General features: G+C 36.3%; 1 protein-coding gene across 1 annotated transcript in view; it reads left to right on the top strand.

Annotated features, from left to right (window-relative positions):
- The window catches only part of PREP (prolyl endopeptidase), a 65,653-nt gene that overhangs the window by 21,970 nt on the left and 17,884 nt on the right, over positions 1 to 25,799 (top strand). Inside the window, exons 11-13 of the mRNA XM_072408705.1 lie at positions 5,276 to 5,467; positions 13,216 to 13,413; positions 16,528 to 16,631. Coding sequence (XP_072264806.1) covers positions 5,276 to 5,467; positions 13,216 to 13,413; positions 16,528 to 16,631 — 494 coding nt within the window. The remainder of the gene's footprint in view (positions 1 to 5,275; positions 5,468 to 13,215; positions 13,414 to 16,527; positions 16,632 to 25,799) is intronic.

Below are 25,799 nucleotides of genomic sequence, written 5' to 3'. Positions count from 1 at the left end.
CAGATTTTTATCGCCCGATAATCGGCATCGGCCAATTATCGGGCAAAAATCTGCCGTGTGTACAGTCTGTGTCGTCCATCGTCCGGACGACCGACCTGCCGGATCCACGGACGATGGACGACAGCCGATCCTAATGAAAGGGAAGGGGAGAGCGCGCAGCAGGGTGCCGCTCCGTCGCTCTCCCCCTCCCCTCTCCATAGAGCGTGAACGGTGCTGTATGTACAGCACCGTTCATGCATCGTGCACTCCCTTGTCGTTGGAAAGGATCGTGAAAGATCCTTTCCAACGACAAAAATTGGCAGTGTGTACGCAGCTTAAAATGTGATATTTTTAAGACTTTAATTCAGACTTCAAACACATTTGTAAGTCCTATAAAATGGGCAGTACGACCTTGCAGCATTTTTTATTTTACTTTCTTACAAAGACTTGAGATAAGAACCATAAAATATTTCTTGTTGTGAAATTGTTTTTTTTTCTACATGAATTTGTATTTTCAGTTTGTTCCTCTTTTACGAGCTCTTTGAATGGAAACCTGGAGGTCAACAAGATTTTTATATTAGAGCGTTGCTGAAATGGTCTGACATTTTCCTAGTCAAGTGTCAGGAAAAAAAGAATATTCTGCCAGCTTCAAATTGAGACTTAAAAGACATGACATTGTGGTGTCAGGTGCTATGCTTTGTGTATTTTATATGTCATTCACAGTCATTTTAAAACATTTCAGTTGTATTTCTTGTTGAAAAAGGTAATTGTATTTCTGAAATATGATATATTACATAAACATTACTTTTCTTATTTATTCAAACTTTCATTGTGTGGTAACTGTTTTTGTATGTTATGGTCTCTTTAAGCCTTCCTGTTAAAAAAAAAAAATGTAGAAAGCTTATGGACTCACTTAGCCTGCAGCTTCCTTTTCTTTTATAACTACAGACAGGAATTCATCAAGAAAAGCAGCTCATCTGATTTCTTTGACTCCAGCTTTCTGTCTTCAAGTGGCTACATTGCCTTGCAGCCTCATATAGAACCCCAAATGTAGCCACCAGGACTGCAGACAGTACCAGTAGTACAAAAACAGCAGAAGAGAGCTCAAACAGGCCACGTTCGTCACCACACATTTTTACTTGTGCAGTACAACAAAGCTTAGTAAATGCATCAGAAAATATCTGAATAAGTGCACAGCCTGTAATGTAACTAAACACACCGATCCTCCAGAACCCCCCTATCCTTCCATCTGCATGTGTGCATGGAACTTGTATTGACAACTATTGCTATTGTTTGTAAGGTAAAAGAAAACACTATAGTGGATTAAGATGGGAGAATAAGATATTCTGCAACATATACAATATATTCAAAGGAAGTTCTACTTTGTTCATGAGAGGTTTAACACTACTTTTCTGTATGTCTGCAAATACTTGTGTTTGTCCATCTATTAAAAAACACACATTCTTGGACTTTTTCTTTTTTATAATCGTAGGCATCTGTGAAAATGAATTCTACAGGTTACGTTGCTATCAATGTTAGAATTCTAAGCTAAGTTTCAACTGACTGATCATATGTAGGAGTAATGTACTGTCCCAGATTTAGGTTTGCGGACGAAAGTAGAGCGCAATCCTAAAGGCTACAGAAAGTAGACCTTGTACAACCAGTATGTGGCTCTGAAGGGGCATTTGGCTCTTTTTTTTCCCCCTACCTTGTACAAGTCAAAGTAGTGGTAATGTTATCCATCTTTTTCTGGAAATGCACATGGAAGTTTACAGCTTGGATGCCCCAGAATGGATCAAAGTGCCCTACCTCAATTCCTGCCATAATAATAAAATATTACCACATTTTGGAGTTTTAGGAGTTTTTTTTTTAAAGAGATTTTCTTATCTACTATATCATTTAGGCTAAGCAGTGTAGAACTGAGGCTGTAAATACTTTCCCACAATGTTCTATATATTCATTTGTTCTTCACTTTACATCTCACATCTATACAGACTATTACATTTATATGTGGAGATGAATGTTTTACAAGAGAGAGGTTTTCTGCCAATTTTGTGCTCAACTGACAGATCTGATCAATATTCTGACAAGTAATCAGTCACTTAGAATTCCTATAACGAAACAACTTAATCAGTATTTACCATTGTATTTACATCCAATCTATCTGCATGCGATCAGATTGAAAAAAAAAAGTCTCCTAAATTTGATCTGCTGATGAGTTATTTCAGATTCGATCAGCCTTAGGGTGAAAGAAACATGAAATCTTTTGGGGCTGCAGAGACTACTCTAACCTGTAACAGTCCATCCCATTATAGTTTACTATAGTCAAGGGAAAAGAAGATTATTGGTCTGGCAAGGAGGCAATCAGCAACTATAGTGAAGTGAAAAGGATAGTTTGATAAAACATGTTAACGTAAAGGCAAGAATATATAAAAGTTGTGCATTGGGGTAGATAGCGCAGGTTCGTGTGAACATATTAAGTTTATTATTATGCAGCTCTTGTTTGACCAGAGAAGGACAACTCATCTGTTTTGGAGCATGTTAAGAGTAGTGTTTAATTTGTTGTGTACTTCACTGTTTAAGGGTAATAACAATGTAAATTACATGGAAAGGTAAACTCCTATTGTAACCAAAGCCCAGTCTAACTATTGGGTCTCTGTTTACTATAAGGTATTTTTGGACAAGTTAGAAAAGTCAGCACCAGTGCTCAAAATGTACAAATCGTGATTGCTTTTTTCTGGTTTACTTTTTTAACCTAATAGTCGCATGACATAAGAGGCTACAAAGGAGCATCATAATCTAGGTTTGCCTAGGATAGCATAATACCTAAATACTGGCCTCTCAATCCTCTTCTTTGCCTCCCCTTGCTTATAATTTGTATGGCAAAAGCAACATACCTTTTTCTGTATGTTGGCTCAATCTTGCTTCTCATATGAGGGACACTTTCTAAATTTGACTCATTTAACATGTTGTACAGATTTAATTGACTTTAAAATGCCAGCCGTGTCCACCTAATTGGCAAGCAAAGGAAACTTCTGATCTCTGTCCGCCTCTTTCCCAATTTCCATCTTCTGTTATTTGAATTGATTGAAATGGTAATTTCATGGTAAACCTGCAGTATATTAATAGATTCTGTTTCCTTTCTATGCTCTTAGATTTGCTTGTAACTAGCAAGCAGTGGAGTATTTGATTTACTTTAGCCCAGCAGAGCAATTTTTAGATCTATCATATATTAGACTGTTCCCAAGCACTAATGAAAATCTCAAGAGAAATGTTTGAAAAACGTTTCGTAACCTGTGCATCTTGGTAATTGTGTTCTAAAAATTACTTTGCTGTACACACTGGGATACTTGTGTTTGTTTATTGTGAAAGTAGTTTAGTTTTGTGTTTTACGCAATGTCTAGAATTCATAACAAAAATGTGAAAGGTACCTTTGATCAAAATATTTCTGTTTGGCCTGTTCTGAAGGACTCACCTGTTGGCTTCTATATCTCTGCACCCTTCGTGGAAATGTTTCTATGCTGTAATATTTTCATATGTATCCTACATACCTAATATATTATTGCTATTTTTCGCTAATAAAGTTCCACATTATTAATACATGGTACACTATAAATTGTATATCAGAGAACATAAATAAATCAGATTTGTAATGACTTTGGTAACTAGGAATTCCTGGCACTGGAGTCCTTCAAAAATAATAGCAAATTGCTGCTATGGGCATAGGAGCTGCAAACTGCACTTTGTTAATGTGTATGGACATGTTGCCCTTACATTTGGGGTGCAGTTCTTCCTCCAAAGATGGAATTGCAACCTCACAACCAAACATGTTGCTTCCAGGAACTGTGTTGCAACTCAACCACAGCTGTGTACATAAAGTGGTTCCTGATCCCTCCATTGAAATTGAATAGGAGTGATTGGGCGCGCTGTTCGGAATGAGATACAATGCTGCAACTAAACACAAGGTCTAAGGCAAGCATTTGGGATTTATGAGCTAAAGGACTGCAGGACTTGTTTTTTTTCCAGATTATGGATAAAAGGTCAAAATATGTCCATCTCCTAGCTACCGGCCTATGTGATGACATTTATTGGTTACTAAAGTAAAATCATCTAATGATGCACATACCACTAAACATGACTTTATTAAAATTATTTCCTGAAGTCTGTTTAGAAAAAGACAATTCTGTGAGTGTTGTATTCTTCGGACATCCTCACCTTTAATACCATGTACAGCTTGAATTCAATGATTTTCTTTGGAGAGAATCTTTAAAATGTACCTATAGTTGTAGTTTGTAATAAAACATTCTTGAATGTATTAAACTGATCATGAATACTGTAGGTGTATCGGGGTAAAGGTTTCTTACTGGGTTTTCCGCTAGCCTGTGGTTGTCATTAGGAAGCATGACATTTCTTTATTCACCTTCAGAGTGGTGACAGCTTCTCACTTGGACAGGTTAACTTTACATAAATAAATACTAATCTAGCCCTCCTAAGAAAATCTGCACTAACCCATCATGTCCAAACCTACTCCAGCTACCAAAACATTTCTGTATTACCAGCTTTGATTTTTTTTTATCCTTTATGAAAAATTTTTATAGGACCCACACATTAAGCTCCTATAGAGTTCAGTACATTGACAAGCGATCCTTGTTCCATAAAATTTTCAAATCTCTGGGGACAGATTCTGATCCCATTTGGAAGTCTTCCCTTAAAATTCTGTCCCTGTGACACCAATACAAGTAATGGGGAGGGGCTGTTGTCACCAGTACAATGAGGCACTAATGGCAACAAGAAAAAAGTCAGACATTCCAACTCATCCCCACGCAACTAATTGGAGGAATTTGTCACTTCCTTTCCTACCAAAGTGCAGGGAAATCTCCCCAATAAACATACTGACGGCAATTAAACTGACAGAGGCTCTAACACTGTCCAAATCTGAAAATAATATTTTGGCTCAAGCTGACCTTTAAACTTACAACAGTTTATTTTTTTTATCATATCTGTCAAGAAAAATGTCCTATTTATAGGTGAAAGAAGTTCAGGTTTAGGTCAGCACTGTTCTCATTTTTTTGCACAGCATACAGTTCAGATTATGCAGATACAAGGTGTAAAAGAAAGATGTCAGTGTGTCAGGACTAAGATTTCTATCTTTTAAAGGCAACGCTTAGTTCTGTTTTTACCCCTCTTCAGTGCCCATTCATTAAAATGACACTCATGACAGAATCTCTAGTCTTATGTGTTGTAGAATAGATTTTGATTACTTTATTAATACATAAAATTGTATTGCTTTTCACAGGTATTCTTCCTTGGGTGAAGCTCATAGATAACTTTGATGCAGAATATGATTATATCACCAATGAAGGGACTGTCTTTACTTTCAAGACCAATCGTAATGCCCCAAAATACAAGCTAGTTACCATAGACTTCAATGACCCTGCAGAATCCAGCTGGAAAGAACTTGTTCCAGAGCATGAGAAAGATGTATTGGGTAAGTGAATATTACACTTTGAACATCAATTAAAATTGTTTAATTTGGTTTTAGGGATTGGTTTGTGCTGGAGTATTTGTAACATGTTTCGGTTATTTGGCTGCAACATGAATTGTGTTGCCAGTAGTAACCATGCCACCACTCCTCGTTTTTACAGTGAGGATCATCATATATATATAGGGAATGAGCTAAATTAATATGTAATTTCAGTGATTTAAAAATGTTTTTGTTAGTTTATTGACCTGACTTAACATGAAGCTAGCATACTGTGGATGCTCTTAACTTCTGTATGCTGATGACAAAAATTGTTTATAAAAAATAAAAATACAGCATATGTACATCATCCCTACAATTTCTGTCATTGCCCACAGCTGATTGTTGGGTGACTTAAAAATACAAAATTGCAGTGTTGTAAAAGCCTGATCTCCCACCAAGAATACCAGCCTTATGTATCGGATAATGTGTAAAAATTTATAAAGCAATTCTGCATTCCTAGCAATGTCTGATTTTTTTTTTTTTTTTGATCCCTCATACTCACTAAAATACACTTACAGCCTGTGGGGGTGGGGATGGGATCCTTACCCCCTCCTTTTGTAATTGTGGTGCAGGGGGTGACATCATTCTTCTGCCATCTTGTACGAGAATGATGAAGTCCACATCTTAGAAGAGGGGCTGAAGCACAGTGGGTTTTTTATTCTGGGGTATTGCATTTCAATTGTTGTATCCAGTATAAGGTCCAACCCCAAAAAGGAAGTAAGCTGTACTGAAGCACCACTGCAATGTACAATTTCTGAATGTATATATTTATTTATTTCACATAACCTGAACTTGGCCCACACTACTTATTAACACTACTTATTTTCACTTATAGGAAATATCTGGTTATGACATTTTTCATTAAAATTCCCAGATCCAATATCAAAATCAATTCCCAAATCAATATCCCAATCAAAAAGTTTTTTTTTTTTTGCAAAATTCTTCTTTTAATTTGGAGCTGTGCCTTCAATACTTTTTCTGCTATTAGCTGCCCTTAATCTTGATGATCATTATTGAACCCGTTCATCTGAACTTTGGCTGTCATGGACCTATCTGCACGTTTCATGGTATTAGGTACGGGTGGTTTCGAAAGCTGTTTGAGACAGATTTCCATTAGAAAACATTAAAAGCTTCCCAAGATATTCCAATTAGTGAAAGAGGATTCTGACTAATTGCTTTGTGAATACAAATGTATTCTGCAAAGCCGTATCCACGTTTCATGTAATTTAATTGGACTTTGACGTAGACTCACAGACAGCTATGTTATGCGGAAATAAGCTAACCAGGTTTTTGCTCCCTGTGCAGAGTTTTATCCTAAACTGTCCTGCAAACATTGCAAGAAACAGATATCATTATTATTGGAGAAAACAAATCTAGAAAAATTAGATTTGTTATAAGGAAACTGGTACGCACTATTACAGTGTCTCTGCTATCTAATACATCAGTTGAACAATTCTTACTGTTTAATGCCCATCCACCATTGATATGTACAGCTATACCTTTTTTTTTCTTTCTCATTTTCTGACATTTAACGGATAACTAGTTCAGGGAGTGCAAAGTAAAATGTAGTCTCTCTCTGTCTCGCTTTCTCTTTCACTTTTCTCTCTTGCTGTCTTGCTTTCTCTATCTCTCTCTCTCTCTCTCTCTCTCTCTCTCTCTCTCTCTCTCTCGCTTTCTCTTTATCTCTCTTTCGCTTTTTCTCTCTTGCTTTCTCTTTCGCTTTTTTCTTTTTCTCTCTCGCTTTTCTCTCTTTTTTTCTCTTTATCTCTCTTTCACTTTTCTCCCTTGCTGTCTTGCTTTCTCTTTATCTCTTTCTTTCTCCTCTCTCTCTCTCTCTCTCTCTCTCGCTTTTATCTTTTTTTCTCTTTATCTCTCTTTCTCTCTTCAAATCTAGCGATCCTGTGTGGCTCCCAGCTTGGACACTCGCACCACAGCACTATTCTTGAACCAATGTCTGCACTTTTGATAGTGGGTGGCTGTCTGTGGTGATGACCTGTTGGCTACCAGTTAGCTGTGCTGGAATAAGCTACATGTAGAATGTTGCTCATGGCAGTGGTTCTTTTGCATGAGGAAGCGGTAACCACAATGCAACCTCACCATCAGTCTGAACATAGCCCTAAGGGCCTTCTTTCTATGCAGTTATTGAGGGAGGGGGCAGCACAAGGTAGCCAGCCTAGAGGAGAAAATGGTACAAATCTGGCACTGAATTTAGGCTCTCACCCACCGCCAGTTCAGGAGCTGGTAGAGCAAAAAGCACAAAACCACAATATGAACCTAAACTGATTTTTAAGTACACAAACAGCATGTTTTCATTGGATGTCAGATTTATTTATATATATATATATATATAATATATATATTTTTTTTTTCCTCGTTAAAACATGGTCTGTAGGGTAAAACAAAAAGTAAAGAACTTTAATTTACATATATTTTGAAGAAAATAAATCCAATACCTTGTCTCATTCTACAAAATCAAAAATTTAGTTTGTCCAAAAGCCAAACTTTTCCAGGGTAAATTTTTTTTGTTTTAAACCCTATAGGGGAAATGTTTTCTAGAAGTGGTATGTCCATGGTACACTACACACACTAAAAAAAAAATTCAGATCCAGTTAGCTGTCACTGAGAAGAATGTGTATACACAGAGCAGCCTTAAAGTCATCAAAAGTGCAATTCTTTCAAATGTTGTAGTTTTTCTAAAATCATAATGAGATTATGTGATACATAAAATATTAAATACTCTGGAGGGTCTGTAAAGTCTAGGGCAAACAGTCTGGGTTTTTTAGCAGTCATGTCCTTGCTTGTCATTTAAAAAAATCAAAGATATAACATCATGGTCTTCTATCCCATCTTATCTGCAGGTATATTCAGTAAATATTATGTACATCTTGTGCCTTCCTTATGGAGTGTTTCTGCTTTTGTTTTTGTCATATATAAAATATTCCTAAAAAAAACCTCTGCCGGTAAATTAGAAGAATTATATTTTCCTAATTCGGCAACATACATTTATTATGGATTAAGCAATATTTAAATGTGCAGATTTTAACCATAGTCACATTTTGAAATGACCAGAATTGAAACAATGTACTTCATCCATTAAAGCTTGTGAAAGATATATTCTTATGTTATGTCTTATATTGGAATCTTTACTTTTATGCAACTTTTACTTGCATGCAATGATGGCAGAATGTACAACTAAATCGGTACTTATAGAAAAATAAGAGTGCCACTGCTGAGAATACTAGCCTGGCTTTATGCCGATTCATCGACTTTAAAATTTTAAAATCTTCCAGGTTTATATGTTTTAGTGGCAGTGATTGATTCTTCACCAAGGAATGTTTCAGGGAATGTCAGACACACTACTTTATAAATAGACCCATAAGTCACTGATCTGTAATAGAGTATGCTGATTAAGAGCTTTTACTTTATTGTAGGCTGCATACTTTTTCTGTAATGTAAAGTGACTTTCTAAATACTGAATCTGGAGATGTCCAGACAACTAGCATTTCCAAAAGGTCAGTCTACAGATGCAGATATTTGCAGTTGAAGTAACACTTGTTTGTGCTTTTTTTAAATGTATCATAGCAGGTGAAAGGTTTAATGCCTTTAGATGAGGAACCTGCAAACTTTTTTGCACCACAGTATGATCCAGTCATTGTAATTATATGTGTACATTTTATAAATCAGGACCAAAAATGTACATCTCCTTAGTAAAGCAAAATATATTTGTTTGGACCGGATGAGGTTGGCCTTTAAAAATTTGTCATTTTAACCACTTTAACTACCCTAGTATCAGCATACTAAAACCCTCTTGTTTCCAAACTAGTTTTCACAGTTCTGTGAACTGTAAAAACTTGTTAAATGATTGAAAATAGAAATGTTTCTGTAATTTTACCTACAATTTGTACATATTACACACTAGGACAGTGTATACAGCACTATATATACCACCAAATGATCAGCATTAATTTACACCCACACATGCTGGTTATTTGAAGGGAATAAAATTGTCTAATAACAAAAAAATTGGCAAAGTAACAGTAAGTAAAACCTATATTTGCTACACTGTTCTCTGTCAGGGAAGTACTGTGTCCTAAAAGTGTGATCATTATGATATGTTGTTATAGTGATCACATCAGATCAATGTACAATGCTTCTTCTGATCATTGTTCTGACATGCAAGCTCTCCAGTGACCACATAATCTCTGGTGAGTATGGGTGCGCACACTGACTATTTAAGGGCATTAAATAGAATGGAGGTTTAGGAATAAGTGTGTTCTGATGTTCTGTTATTTATTAATCACAGATACTATAGGGTTAATTTGAATCATAAATGTAAAAAATACCTTGAGATGGGAGTGTAGATGGCTACTTCATGGAAACTTACACCATTTTTTTCTTAAAATTTGCTGTTTATTGCAGAACGCAACAATGTCACCTCATTAGCAGATTCACTTCAAGGTTAATCAAGGGACTAATCATTTGTATTCTCTTGATGGTGAATCAGCCTTTCCAAGGCAATCAGCGTGTTTGGGGTTAATTAAGTCAGTAGAGACTTGGGCTAAATTTAGTACTTTATGGAAATCAATTTCAGAAGGAAACGCTATGTGAAGTTTCCAGATCTTTAAATTGCACACTATTGTTGGTCCAGGTGTATACCCCATTTATTGAAAACAGCTAGCACAGGTAACACTGCACTGAGAATGCACCTAAACAATAAGCTTTTAAACGTTTAACTGTAGTCTTTATGCTGTTCTGCCCTATACCAGCCTTTCTTAACATTTACAACAAGAAAGAAAAATCATTTTCAGGACTTTGTCTACAGCTTATAAAAACTTTTAATCAAAATGAAACCGCATCTTATTATTAAACACCAATAATCACTTTATTTTATCCTGTGGCACATAATTTCAGACCAACATACATATTCATAACAAAGGCACTCAACATCCTTTTTAAAGTTTGTATGCACTGCAACAATGCAGGACTACTTCCCACTCCTTTTTTTTAATACCAAAGAGTATTTTATATTCCTTGTTTCCATGTTTTTTCAGATTCCTTTATGGATAAAATGTTTCAAAAGAGTAAGGTTTTTTTTTTTATTTTGATGGACCAGCAGGTTGCATAGTGACCTTAAAAACAGAACCCAGCTGTATTCTCTGAAATCTCTGCACTATTTTAGAGGTGTCTCTTCCCATGAATAGAACACAAGTTACTAACACCACCACCACTGTCCCTTCATGGGTTTGCTTGTGACTGTTTTTACTGACATTCTGGCTTCTGGGTGACATTCTTGTTAGACCCTTGTTAGGTAGGTATGTCTCTTGAAGTTCCATAGTACCTCTAGTCTCTGGGAACCTCAAGAAATCAAACTGTAAGTTTAGTTTCATTGAGCAGATATGACCTTATATTATTTATTGTTACTAATATATAAAATAATTCTTACATTATTAATTATACAAATATATATATATATATATATATATATATATATATATATATATATATATATATATATAGTGTAAAATATTTTTTCTTCATAGAAACCAAAGATTTTCTATTGTTAGTTTGTCCTAGAAACATTTATATCCAGTGTATTTCACAGGGGAAATTGATGTCTGCTGCTGTGTCTTTTTTGCCTGCTTTGAGGTCAAGGTGAAAGCTAGCAATAAAAGCTAGTAAGCACAGATAAGAATTGGTTTGTCTGTCATTGACCAATCTACAAGTTTGGCTTTTGCCATGTATTCACCCCTTGGCAGATGCTATTGTAGACCACTCATTCTTAGTTTTTATAAATCCCATCCCAGATAAATAGATTTGATTATTTTTTGCAAGGACATTGCCTTTTATCAGGCTTCATCTGGATTCCCTTGTGGAACTAATGTGCCGTCTGCCTTTTTAAAAGATGTGATAAGAAGCAATGAAAAGAGACAAACATATATACAATTGTTTGAACATTCTGTACAGGCACTAGTTGTATATCAGTGTTAAAGGGCTACAGAGTCCAGGTAATATATGTATTCTTTACTAATGTATGTGTTGGTGTTTCACAATACTGTGACAGAACATTATATCTGCTAAATTATTAAGTTTGCTGAAGGGAAATGAAAAGCTTTGTCAGAGTTAGTTATCTGTATCCAACTGGTTGGAGCTTCTATTACTTCCTGTCTCAGGGATGTAGGCGATCACTTACTTTCTGTTCTGGTATCAACTGGCTTTCCCAACACTTTATGTTCCGGTGACAAAGTTATTCTCTGCAATGATACAAAAAGCTGAACATGGCTTCTGATACTTCAATACACAAGTGAACATAAAAGTGTGCTGGGAACCTTATTGCTTTATAAAGTTGCTTGTCATATGTTAACCGTAACACCTTTTGTAGGGAAAAAATGAAGGGTATATGCATGTTCATGCGTGAATACTTCTTTTTATTGTTCATTAGGATGCCATAACTTCATAGGCCTGAACAAGGAAAAAATGTTTCCTATCCAGTAGGGTGATCTACTGTGCTTTGCTTTGTAACACTCAGCTGGAAATCAGGCTGAGCGAGAAGCAATGGGTGAGCCAGAGACATTAGATTTAATTACGGAGGTTGTTAGCTACTGGACTTTATATTAACTGCTCTCCCACTGTGAGAAAAGTAGGTAAAACAGTAAACTGGTTATTTTTAGAGACATTAACAGCTGCTTTGTAATACCACCCTGTTTTTAAATTGGACAAAAGTTCTTTCATATTTGTGGTGTAGCTCTGTGCAGCATAATACACTTGGGGGTTCAGAAGCAGCTGGATAATTTCCTTTTTAAAGGGGTTACACAAAGCAACAACTCTCACTAGATTGCTAAGAGGTTGACTTTCAGTATTTGCAATTTATGAAGTATGGAGAAATAAGGGATATCTAGCACTGTATGCAGGTAGGTTGAGAACTGAAGTCAGATAGCAGTGTCCTTTAGTAAAATACATGCTATAAACACTAGTAAAGTATTGGTTTTGTGTCTTCTGTCTACCTGCTATTTAGACTTAGCAATGTACAGGCTTATTTAGATATATGGAATTACAAGATAAAATGGTACATTCCATCTAATACAATCCCAATCAACTGATGGCAATTCTCCTGGATCTGCTGGCACACATGAGAATATACACTGCCAATTTTGCACTCGACCAACAAATCTGATATATTATTTTGTGATCATTGAGTAGTAAGCCCCAAAACACTGCATCCATATGTACATTTTTACGGTTTTGTGCTATGATGTCATTTGTATTGTAGCAAGTGACAAAGTTGCCTTGTAAAGGGAGTGGCCTATATTTAGTATAACTTGTGAACATATTAGATGGTTCATATGTACATGACAGATACACTACTCCAACTCCCTTTACAGTCCAGCTTTGTCTCTTGTTGTCATACAAACATAAGGTGACATTACAGCACATGATCCTTGAAAAGTCTGATTCTTTCACAACCAGTTAAGGTGTGTAAAATTGATTTGCAATGATTGGTTAGAGGTGCATTTTATTTCAGATTCAATTGTTTTACAACATCAGAAATCGAATTCGAAGTAAATACATTTTTCTGTGTGTGGCAGCCCTTTAATTGACTTTGTACATTTGCTTGTTTCTCTGTTGCAAAAAAAAAACATTTTGTCTCTATTATTAGACCTACAGTAGTTGTAGATTTCTTTTCTAAAAGTTTCCTTATCTTTCTTTTAATTCAGAATGGGTGGCCTGTGTTCATTCCAAGTTTCTTGTTCTGTGCTACCTACATGACGTGAAGAATGTCTTGCAGCTGCATGATCTTGCTACTGGCGGCCATCTTAAAACTTTCCCTTTGGATGTTGGCAGCATTGTGGGATACAGTGGTCAGAAAAAGGATTCAGAGATTTTTTACCAGTTCACATCATTTTTGTCACCAGGTGGGTATTTATTATTTTATTTTTTTTACTACTTCAGATTTCCTTGTAATTCTGCGCTTGTATTTCCTTGGCTCTATTTTCTTTAGATGTGTATTACTGGGAGAATCTATGTTGATATCTGTATCTTTTTATAATTGAGGATTATATAGTTAACAAGGAAAAATACTCATTGCAACCAAGTAGATATACAATTTAGTATCTGAAAACAAGCCTGTTTCTAAAATGCAAAAGGGTAAAGAAAAAGTTACAGTTCCCTTGTTGGCCTACTTCACAAAAAAAAAATCCTCCTCCTCACTGGGTGGTGCAGGTTTTGGACCTGCTACTGATGCAATGCAGTGTGTGAGCAGTAATCCTGGGTCTTTGATTCAGGAATGCCACCTTGTTTCTATATATAAACAATCCTTAGCTAGATTCGTGCATGCCAGAGATCTACTGGTGTTATGTTCAAGTGCAAGAGTTCATGCCATCGGTGGCTTGGCATCGCATTGCTTGGAGGATAAAAGGCTCCATACAGTAGTTTTTGCTCAAATAAAAACCAATCTGAATATGACTTGGCATACCTAATTTTACCTGTAATTAAACAGGAAAAAAAGATACACTGCCTCTCGTATAAACCTAGGGCAAAAAATGTGGCTGGTACTACTAACATTCAAAGCAGTAACCAATACAATGCAAATAATAACAGGGAGGGATATTTCAACACAAGGAACCCTAAAGCCAACAGGAGTAGGGGAAAAACTACTTTGCATACCTCTACCTCCAAGTGATTTTTTTTTTTTAATATATTTAATGTTATTTGTGGCATTTAGCACGTTCACAGTTTACATTTTAATATTTCTTGTATTTATAAATATTGATAGTCATTGCTCTTTGTATAGTTTATTTTTAGGAGGGAGCAACAAAAATGTTTCTCAAAGACAATTATCTGCAAACACATTTCTGGGCTAATATGTCCACCTTCTTTGTCTAGACGAAAATGCAAAGCTTGAATAGTTTCAGTGTATTTTTTTCAAATGAATCTTTTTGTTGTTCTTCGTTGCTCCAGACTCTTAAATCTTCCTCACTTGCAATGTTGTAAGGAAGCTCGAATAACTGTTTAGTGATGCATGTTCAGGCTTTGTGGAATGCATATTTGCTGACAATTCTGCAATGACTGGGCAGAATGTCAATAAATCTTTAGGAATACAGAGAGATGACTTCTGTGGCTTTTCTTTGTGTTTGTAATCAAAAGATTAAGCACAGTGTGCAAGAGAATTCTTTTCCTGATTTGGACACAGTAGATGTGAAATTATTTCGGTCCGGAAGCTCACCCTTTGATTCTAGACAAGAGCTTGGAGCACATTAGCAGGAAAAATAGTATTAAAATGTTCTACACACTTTGCTATGTTTTTCTTTGTTGTCGGAAAAACTACAAACTTTCTAACCTAATTATATCAGTAATGTAATTTACCTGAATCTAGGTGTATTAGTATAGTTTAGCTAAGTTTTGCCAGACAGCATTGTTTTGGGATTGATATTTCTTTGAAATTAGTTCATATTTTTTTATGCTTTGCAGACTTTCAATTATGCAACGTTAAAACCTACTTGTCCGTTTCAAAACTAGGAATGTATTAGTAATAGTATTCTGTAATTAGAAAGAAGAATAGTGCACAGAATTGTACATCAAATAAACTACAGAGCCAAATGTTAACCTGGCCAAGCTAAACATTAATTCCTCTTAAGCTCACAATCTCTAATGTGGCAGCTACCGGTCCATAAAGTTAGAGCTGCCAGAGGGGCAAGGTCGATGGTAGAGTGGGCTTGGTTATGCCATCAAGACGCCCCTGAACGTGACGTCATGATGGCATAACCCCATCCACTCTTCCATCGCAGATCTGAGCCTCTGATGGGAGAGTGGGCGGGGTTGTGTGCAGGGGGGACACAACCCGCCTCACTCTTCCATTGCTGGCTCAGATCCGGGGACGTGTTCCGCAGCTCTGCCCGGGCCTGCTCGGGGTGGCACTGGCCAGAGCCGCTGAACACCCAAAGGGCCGGAGAAACGCCACCATCGGGCCGTATGCGGCCCGCGGGCTGTAGTTTGACCATGCCTGTGCTATACAGTTGTGCACTGGCTCAGAAAACATTTATCAAGGCTGCTGTTTATAATGTTTGACATACAAACTACAAATAAGTAAAGATGTGCATTAATCAGTTAGGCATGTAGAATGTGATATGAAAAATACTTGTGATAAGGCTAAACTCTAGGAAAACCTAAATACACAGAGGAATGCATTTGTGAGAGATGTTTTACCTGCCAAAGGATTTGTGGTTCTGCCCACCCAGTGCTAAGATTTACACTCTGTCTGGCAGTGTGAGATCTTGATTAGCCCATCTCTTTCACTTTGCCCTTTCTAATCTACAAGTTAGTTCAGACATAAGGACTGCAGAACAACCAGTTGAATTATTGTTCTGCACATATAGCTAAATAAATGTTGACTTGTTTCACTGGCTCAAGTTTTCATCTTTAGACTTTAAATAAATTAAAAAAAATGCAACAGGACTTTTCTTTAAAGAAAAGAAAATAATCTAGCAGTCAGTCCAAGAAAATATTGGAGGGAAACTGCTACCATCCTTTTGCATAGGAAGTAAACTTCCAGCAGGTTCTGCAGTATTGCTTAGGCTGTAATGAAAGCATTTAGTACTGCAAGTGTCTAACAGTTTGTGTTTATTTCCACATCTCAAATATATATTAAAAAGTGTATGAATTTAGTGAACAACCTGCCAGGAAAATATCTTATAATTAAATATTAAAATTCTTTAGGAAGAGACACTAGTGAAATCTGTTACTTGGGTTTTAGTTAATGATTTAGGTACTGAAATGTGAAAACCTTTACATTTGCCAGTTACTGGCTACATTTGCAACTGTGTAAAAGAAATAATTGAGCCACCTTTATAACAGGATTCATTTTCCTCTGCATAAGTGCTTATAAATTATTCACTGGATAAATGTACCCAAGGCCGTTTATTAGCGTTCTGCAGCTTTTGTCATTCATTACAGTTCATAGTGCTTTCAGATCCATTGTTCTTCCCATGATGTGTGTGTACTAATCTGATGTTCCTAAACTCTTGTTTTAGGAGTAATTTATCACTATGACCTGACCAAAGGCACAGAAGAGCCAAAAGTTTTCCGGGAAGTGACTGTCAAAGGTTTTAATCCATCGGACTACCAGACAGTGCAGGTGATTACAAGCTTCTTTGTACATTTGCATAAAAAATTATGGCTTTTTTTTCTTTGTCTTTTAGTCCTTTTTAAGCTTCAGTAGCTCTGTTTTGATTAATGTGTCTCATGGTTAGAGGTACATAATCTGTCTCGATGTGGGAAGACAGCTGACTGCATATCCTGATCTGCTACTTCATTTTACTTGGAGCAGCCATTCTCTCAAGTCCTGTCATTTCTGAGGAACACAGTGTGATGATGGGTATAATGACACCTGTCAACTCAGCTCAAGTCACAATAGCTAATAGATCAATGAGTAAGTGTCATAAGGAAATGACTTCTACTATGACACACTCTGGGATGGAAAGTGTCTGAAAGAGGATGAAAGTCAACTAGATCTTTACAGGCCTTTCTTCTGATATTTTCAGCTTCAGTAGATCAATGCTTAGCAGAAAGATGCTGCTAAATATCAGATCTGTTTTAACCTTACGTTCAATTTGGTTTCTGAGTTTTACTTTTATTCATAACCTCCAACCCAAACATTTGTTCTGTTAAGGAAATAACTTACCCTTACCCTAAAGTAGATTGGATAACTCCTTATATCAGCATTCTGCCATGTCTAGTCCACAAAAGAACATTTTACCATGCATGAGATAAATGGAAGAATTGGCCTATTAGTGAAAGGGTATAGAGAATGTGTCGCTCATTGGTTGGGTGTCATGCTGTCTCTAAGACTGCAGTAAGTCAAAACCTTGTACCTATATGCATGTTCCAGGTCAGTGACCCAGGAAACATTTAATTTTTCACCCGGAGGGATTTTTATTGATATTGTTCCTTCTTGTCCCCACTTATGCTTTAAAAGCACACTAAACTGCAGTGCATATAAGTAAATCAGTTCCATGGGAAAGCAATGATAACATTCATTTTACGTAGTCAGAATCATGTGTCTAATGGATCCTTCACACCATCAGTGTTGGGATATGTTAAGCTATGTTTCCCGTTTAATTTTCAATGCCAGGGCAAAAATATAACACGCGTTGCAATTTGTGTTAATAATAAAAAAAACACATTTAGGCATGGTGCAACTTATTGCATGCCAGCACATGAGTGTTTTGAGCATCCTGACACATTCTTCCTGGTGTGAATATTGAAGAAACTGAAAAAAAAAACTGCAGGAAAATAGGCAAGTGTGTTTGTAGTTGTAATTCATAGTTCAGAGCTGGGGTAAATATGACTATTCAATTGAGCTGCATCAAATGTTGGCATATAGCTGACACTTCTTTTGTATTTTCAAGACACACCAATTGGAAAGAGCTATCAGAACAAATATTATTTTAAATATTTTAATAGTCCTCTCTATTTTTGCTGCTTCTTCTAACATTAAGCAGTGTCAAATCTTAAAGAACACATCCACTAATGGCAGACTAACCACAATGCAGTGCAGTGTTGGAGGTGTTGGACGCTATCTAAAAGAAACAATTCATAAAATAACATGTCATAGACATGTTCATAGACTTTCCATTATTTTTAATCATTATAGACATAAATGTACTATTTTTAATGAGGTTAAACTCCAGACACAGAAACTCTAAATATAGTCCTCTATATTCTATATAAAGAATATAGGCGAGCAGAGCTATGGAAGAGAGCCAGAGGTCCACCCACTACAGGGAAGGGGGGTGGATATAAGAACAGTCTTCCAATGCGAGGAGAAAGCTGCAGTAACGGGTCCTAATACAAAAAACTGCTGCATAGTGGCAAATTTTCACACTGGATTGCTGCACAGATCTAGCAGCAATACATAAGTATAAGAGTCAAGTAAATGAATGCATACCTTTTGTATTTTAACAACATTTTATTACCCTGGTGTTCAGCTTTAAACAAACTAGTTTGCAGCATTCACAGATACAAATTTGTTTAAGGGTCATATTTTGAGGTTTTAATAATTCTTTTAAACACCCTACAAATGTAGATCTTTTAAAAGGAAAATGTAAAACACAAACCCCTTAGGAGCAACTGCCAAACAGAACCTATAGCATATAACTTTTATCCTGTCGCTAGAAAACCTTTAGTGTGCTCTAAGCTTTAAACCAGAAACATTTGGAACAATACTATTTGGACTTAAAGCTGAGCTTTATCAGGTCAGGAAATCATATGCCTTGCTGTTGGCCGGTGAAATGTATATGTTGCCTTTTGGGATTCCAGTGATGTATTAAAAACACCAGCTGAAAGCTTTTGGGTTCAGTCTTCTGGGACCCAGGAAATGCTTTCCACAGAAATAAAGATGGATTTAGGCACCTGTTGCCAAGATCCCTTTGGAAACCTAAATTACTGTAAACTATTTTTATGACACATGCTGTTAACAAATCTTTTTTATCATACAGTTTTAGTCCGCTTTTAGATTAAATCTATTTTCTGTTTTTGCTTCTGTTACCTCATAAGATTTTAAACTGAAATAAATGTATTATATGAAATTATACACTTTGTACTATAAACAGAAACATTTCTGTACCAACATGGAGTTGATGTTACCTAAGGCCTATTGTATATTCATATATTTTATATATAGATTTCATTATTGGGATTTAGGTCACAGGCAGCATAAAATATACATTTTCAGCTTAACGGCATGTATCTTCATCTTAAATTATCTTGCACGTACTAGCTATTTAAAAATTATGATGGGTACTCCTTCCAGTTATCAACTCATACAATTTGATGATTGTATGTAATTAGCTTTGTGTATGTAAACCTAAAAATTTACATACACTGAAAAAAAATGTTTTCTCAGTCACAGTGAGATACGATATGTTTAACTTTCTGTTTATTATGTGTGTCAAAGACTAATGAGTTTGTCAGCATCTTTAATCTTGCAGCACTTCTTGTTTTGGTCTTATCTTGCCAACCATGAGCTTTAAAACCCATGGGAGCATTGTCAGCATGCATGCTCTTGCTTGGGTACAGCAAGACACTGTGCTGACACACAGAATGTGTGCATTGCCATTGTCCCAATGTGACATCACAGGCTGTCACAGCCAATGTATTTCATTAAATGATTGACACATGGGAGCTGTGACTTTTAGAGCCAGCAATAATGTCACTCGCAGTGGCTTGACCTTACTTCAATAACCTCATCTTCTGGACAGGTAAGCAGCACAGACAATGGAGACATTGCAGTCACCTCGCCTCTCTTAAAAGGCAGTTAAAAAGCTCTTTAGGACACACGATAGTGACATTGATTTTTAATGACGTTATTGGGATCTCCTCATATGCTTTACTGGATATCTAGTCTTGACTTCACAGATGTTTTAAAAGTCTTTGTATGAGTATAAAATTGTTATGACTGAATTTTAGACAATTTTTTTTAAATTTATTAAAATGAAAAAACTGAAAGATCACATTCACATAAGTATTTAGACCTTTTCCAACAATTGAAATTTATGTCTTAATCACTGCTGAGATGTTTCTGTATCTTGATTGGAGTCCACCTATGGTAAATTAGGTTGATTGAATATGATTTGGCACAAACAGCTCGCTGCCAAGAGCTGGTTGCCTGGTAAACTGAACAATCGATGAAGAAGGGCCTTAGTGAGAGAGATAACCAAGAACCCAAGGTCACTCTGGCTGAGCTCTAGAGATCCTATATGAAGATGTGATTAAGTTTCAGAAGGACAACCATAACTGCGGCCCTCCAACAATCTGGGCTTTAGTGGCTATACGGAACCCTCTTCTTAGTGCAAAACACATAAAAGAACGCTTAGTTTGCAGAGCACCTGAAGGACTCTCAGACTATGGGGAACAAGATTGAACAGTCTGTAGGAAAGCATGCTCTGCCCATTGCCTGCCCAATATCCCAACATTGAAGCATGGTGGTGGCATCATCATGCTGTGGGGTGTTTCTCAGCAGCAAGCTGTACAGAGATCTCTTCAATGAAAACTGTTCACATTTCTTGACCTCAGACTGGACCAAAGGTTCACCTTCCATGACAATGAATGCACACAGCAAAGACAACACAGAATTGGGTTAGGTATAACTCAGTGTCCTTGAGTGGCCCAGCCAGAGCCCTAATTTGAACCCTGTTGAGTATATCTGAAGAGACCTGAAAATGATGGTCCCCATCCATCCTGACTGAGCTTGAGAGGATTTGCAAAGAATAATGGCAGAAATTTCCCTAATCTAAGTGTGCAAAGCTTGTTGTATCATACCCAAAAAGACTTGATGCTGTAATTGCTGCCAAATGTGCTAAAACTAAGTAAATGTGATATTTCAGTTTTTTCCTTATTAATAAATTTGCAATTTGTCTAAAATGCTATTTTCACATCAGGTTGTCATTATGAAACATAACAAAATTCTGAAGCCACTGTAGGTATAGATTTTTTATATATATATATATATATATATATTTTTTTTTTTTATATATATATATATATATATATATAAACTTTTAGTTAGCTTTGTGCACAGTTTTGCAGCTGAAATGTTTTAGTAAGAAAGACTAAAAATGAATAGGCTGCTTTGTTTTGGAAGCAAATCTTTGCACATTTTTTTTGAAGCCATTAAGTCAAATAATTGAAACTGGGATTGTGTAGAGGTATTGCTGTCACATTGCAAGGCAGATAAGCGGTTTGTACATTTTCATTCCCCGGGAAAAAAAACATCCTTTTTACATGAACATTTCTGTTGCTTTCATGTTATTGATCTGCTTTTGTCAAGTTTTCTTCAGAGAAATTCTCCATTCTTTCTCTCTCGAGAGCCAATAAAAACCATGTACCAGTAGTGAAAAGAAGCGCTGCTCAGACAGCAGTTCTTGCCAAAACAAATGCTCCAGTGGTGACAGTATATTTATTTACGATGTCTGCTTTGGCAGCTGAACTATAAATTCTCCTTTATAATATTGTCTACCTACACACTTACAATGTGTTTAGGTTTTTCCAAAATATTTAAAGCTGTACTCTAGGCAAACATAAAGGACACATTCGTGCAGCTGTGTAATTATTATACCTCACTGAATGTATTTTTTTTTTTTTTTTAATGCAAGCATTGAAAAATATTGTTAAGGTAAACCTTGGAAACTCATTGGGAGCATTTGGTTAATAAAGAAACTTTGCAGTAGAGTTGATACATTTTAGCATTTGATAACCAGATACTTAGAAGTTCACTTTGCTGAAATCACATGTCAAAAAACATACTTTTTTATGTAAAATTGTAAACAAAGAAAGGGGAAATACACTATTTTGTTATGAATATTTATTGTGCAACAGTTGGCCTCAGCATTGCCATAGAGAGGTTAGCATTTTTTTTGCATTGTACCAATTGCGGATATAGGGAGGTGCAAAGTGTGCTGTGCTACATGAGGTCCTCACCCAACCGAGGCCCCGGGTCAGTTTTGCACAAGTGCCCACTGTTGGCTACGTCCAACACTGACTGGTAATGTGCTTTCATAGGGGTCCATTCACACTATTACATGGAAGTAAGCCCATTGGTTCAGTGCAGTGCCAATAATTCTTAAAGGCACACCTTGGCAACCCACCTGCATTATAACAAACGGTAATAGAGTTCTGCATATTGGGATTTATTTTCCATCATAAGAAAGGTTGCAGGTCATTTGAGCCATGAGTGGGCTGTGTTACATTCCAAGAAGTAAATCAGATGAGACCAGTACATACCATGAAGAGCTTACATAGAAGTTTTTCTTATGCTTATGTTAACCTCATCATAACATGGCAGCCGTTTCATGCTATTATTTGTCTCTTTCTCCTGCAGGATGACCCCAGTTTCCTGTGACATTGGCATAAATATCTATTTCAATAGCTTGTTGCAGGTCTGCATTAAATACCTAAGTGTATAAAAGCTAGGTGTAAATCTTTTCCATACCTAGCACTTTTTACTCCAGTTTTTTCTTTACAGTTATCATGAAAATACTGCATATAATTTAAACCCCTAATTAATGTAGTTTTATGAGGGAATTTAAAATGATGTATATCTGTGCACAACGTTATAGTACATATAATTCTCTAAGTGGGAGTTTATTTGTATAATTATGCTCTAGTGCATGTGGTTTATGAACATATTTATACAATTGTGATGCTTTTTTTTATTTTGAATATTTGCAGTTTTGAGTGGACAGTGCATCTATTAAAGGTGTGTTTGTTTTTTCCTTATCTTTTTTAAATAGGAGCTTTAAAATGTGTCAGCCTTTTCATGCAAATTCTAATGTAGTTTAGATGTATATTTTAAAAGTTTTCTAATATAAATTCAAATACTTGTTTGTCACTGTAACTAATATGCAGTTTTCCATTCTTTACTTTGACCTGCTGTCCTCTCATCTTCCAAAAGTAACTGATCTTCATACATCTGTTGTTTTATCTCAGTGTACTAGCACATTTTATGTGTACTACCCAAGCTATCATGTGTAAATGAAACCAGGTGGTTATATACATTTTACTATACATTTTTTAAATTGAAGATGAATCTGCTTACATTTTGCCCTGCTTCTTTTAGCCCCTTCATTAACATGCTAATATAAATTTAAAATAAAACCTTTCCATATACATTTCATACTATATTTTAAACCCATAGCTGGCTGCTAATTTTTGATCTACCGGTAATCTAATTTCCACACTTTTATATATAGAGCTTTCATGGAATTTTTCATCACTTGCTATCAGAATATAATACCATTTGGGCAGACAGTCCAGATGCAATATTTGTGCACAAAAAATTATAAGAAAACACTTTTGCTTTTTATCAGTTGTGTTTTTTTGGATTAAGTTTTTCAGTGCTCCTTGGGATTCATTTTAATGTTTTATGAGATGCTGCTAGCTTGAAAATTGCACTGATTGATATTTATTCTAAAACTTAATTTGTTGCTTGTCCTTCTCTCGTTTTCTATCTAAGCTTTTTGTTAAGGCTATTTTGCTACCACAAGCAATCTGTTTTGTAGCTAAATGTAGTTTACATTTCATGTTAATAGAACTGTGCAAGAAGCAGGAATAAGAACTAATGTTTTTTTTATTAGTTGTACCCATTTACACCATGAGTGCTTGGATGTGTTTTGCTATATATTAAGTAATTTGCAACAATCCTTGTTGACTGTCAGGGGCTGGTTGGGAAGTGGATCCTCCATAGGAATGGTCTGCTTATTGGGTGGCCAGCAACACAATGCAATACAAAGTGCAAGTCAGTACACACAATGGGCCTAATTTATTTAGGTTCCCCAGGGCTGGAGAGGATACACTTTCATCGGCGAAGCTGGATGATTCGGCAAACCTGGAATAGATTTGCAATATATTAGCAAATGTTTTCAATCCTGGACCAGATCCATTTCAAGTTTGTGGCATCGCCCAGCACCACTGATAAAATTGTATCTCTCCAGCCTTGGAGAGTTTTAATAAATCAAGCCCAATGTTAGTTGCATTAAATTCAGGTTGAATTGTGTTAAAACACAATGCTCATAGTGTGAATCAAGTAATCTGTGACAAACATTTTTGTGTGAGCTGTAGTGATTTGTAGATTACCCAGTGAATAGGCTGATAGGCTAGCAGAATGTTTCAATTACACTATTCTCTCTTTTAATAACCTTTTAAGTATAATCACTCTTTACTGTCCTGTGACCACAAAAAGAAATTCAGTAAATTAGATTCGATTGTTGTCTTTGTAAGTCTTTCTATTTAAAGATATCTCCTATATTCCTGTTTTGGTGGCACCTTAAAGTTTTGGAAATTTGTCTCCTTTCAAAAGAGTAAATTTCCCTAACTGGAACAATACCCAGACATGGGGTTCTAACCCCTCACTTCTTTTACCAAGCTAAAATGTAAAAAGAAAAAACAAATGTTAAATGCTGAACTCCATGTACAAGAAAAAACTTTCCTTGTTGTTGGCTAGCCCTGCACTGCAAATTTTGTTTCCCATCTATGGAATATAAACAGTGGTTTCAGTGCTCAACCCAGAAATTTTTTTAAGCCGGGTGGGAAGAAATTGTAGGTGGGTGGCAGCCCCTGTATTGTGAACAAACTCTTTAGTAACTACCCAAAAACAGCCGGATGGGTGCTGAAAAGTGCCGGTTGGTGCACCCAGCTAAAAGGGCCTGGGGAGAACCCTGGGTTTTACCTGTCTTCTTGTCTTATTTCCTTGCTCCCACAGACTCCACTTTCATATGACAGGCTAACTGCAGTATCTTTCAAGGGCCAATATGGGCTGCAGGCACTGACATGATCCCCTATAATGTAAAAACAATATCCCCAGCATTGTAAGATGAAGTTCATCCGCAGCCTGTAGAGGTCGGATGTAAAGAGAGTGTAATAGCCACTAGGGGAGCAAAGGATAATGTACATAGATTGCTGCTAATGTACTCCCTAGCCAAAGTTGAGGGGATTTCAGTAATCTTAGTGAATTTGTTCTGATTCCAGTGGTTGTGGTACACAGATCTAGTTTGTCTGGTAGTGGATTCTTCTTAACATCTATCGCTCTGAAAATAGCTGATGTTCTATTTACCATTTGCTTGCTTTAACTGCTTGACTGTGGTCATCCACAACATGCTTGAGGGTCACATCTCATAAGATTTATTACTGTATATGGCATTCCTGCCACTTGCCCGCATCTTTATTTAGGGTATTACACACATCAACCCTTCTAGTCAGGCCAATGTTGTAACAAAGGGACCTGAAACCACCTTTTGTGAAGATTCTGCCCCTAGCATTCTCCTACAAAATAATTTTCCTTTCAGCCACCACTTAGGAATTAAGATTCCTAGCACTGACAGCCTTTTCCTTCAAGCCTCCTTTTTGGTCATTCGTGAGAATAAGTTTGTGCTGCTTCTGAGACTCTTTTCACGCTAAGGTATCAGCCTTCCACATTGTGTTTGCATCACTTTTTTCAAAGCCAGTGAACCCTAAGAACGCTGTTTATGTGCTTTAGATCTAGTCATGACATTAGGGGATATTTCAATGTCACAACACAGTCAATATCACCGGTTAGATTTTTTGGTAATAGAGGACCCATATAGGGGCCCTACAGATCAGCTGCCAATATTTTAAGATAGATAAGGCAAACTAATGTCCAGATGTATGGACAGCACATTCTGCAAGAGAAGTAGGCAATTTCAGGATGTTCTGCCATCAACCATTGATTTCTTTGGCAGTACATGTTGTCCCTGTTTTTATTTGATTAGCCAATAGCGCAAGAGAGAAC

Source organism: Pyxicephalus adspersus, chromosome 4 (assembly GCF_032062135.1).
Source record: "Pyxicephalus adspersus chromosome 4, UCB_Pads_2.0, whole genome shotgun sequence".
NCBI classification, from domain to species: domain Eukaryota; kingdom Metazoa; phylum Chordata; class Amphibia; order Anura; family Pyxicephalidae; genus Pyxicephalus; species Pyxicephalus adspersus.
This window is presented reverse-complemented; position numbering and strand designations above follow the sequence as displayed.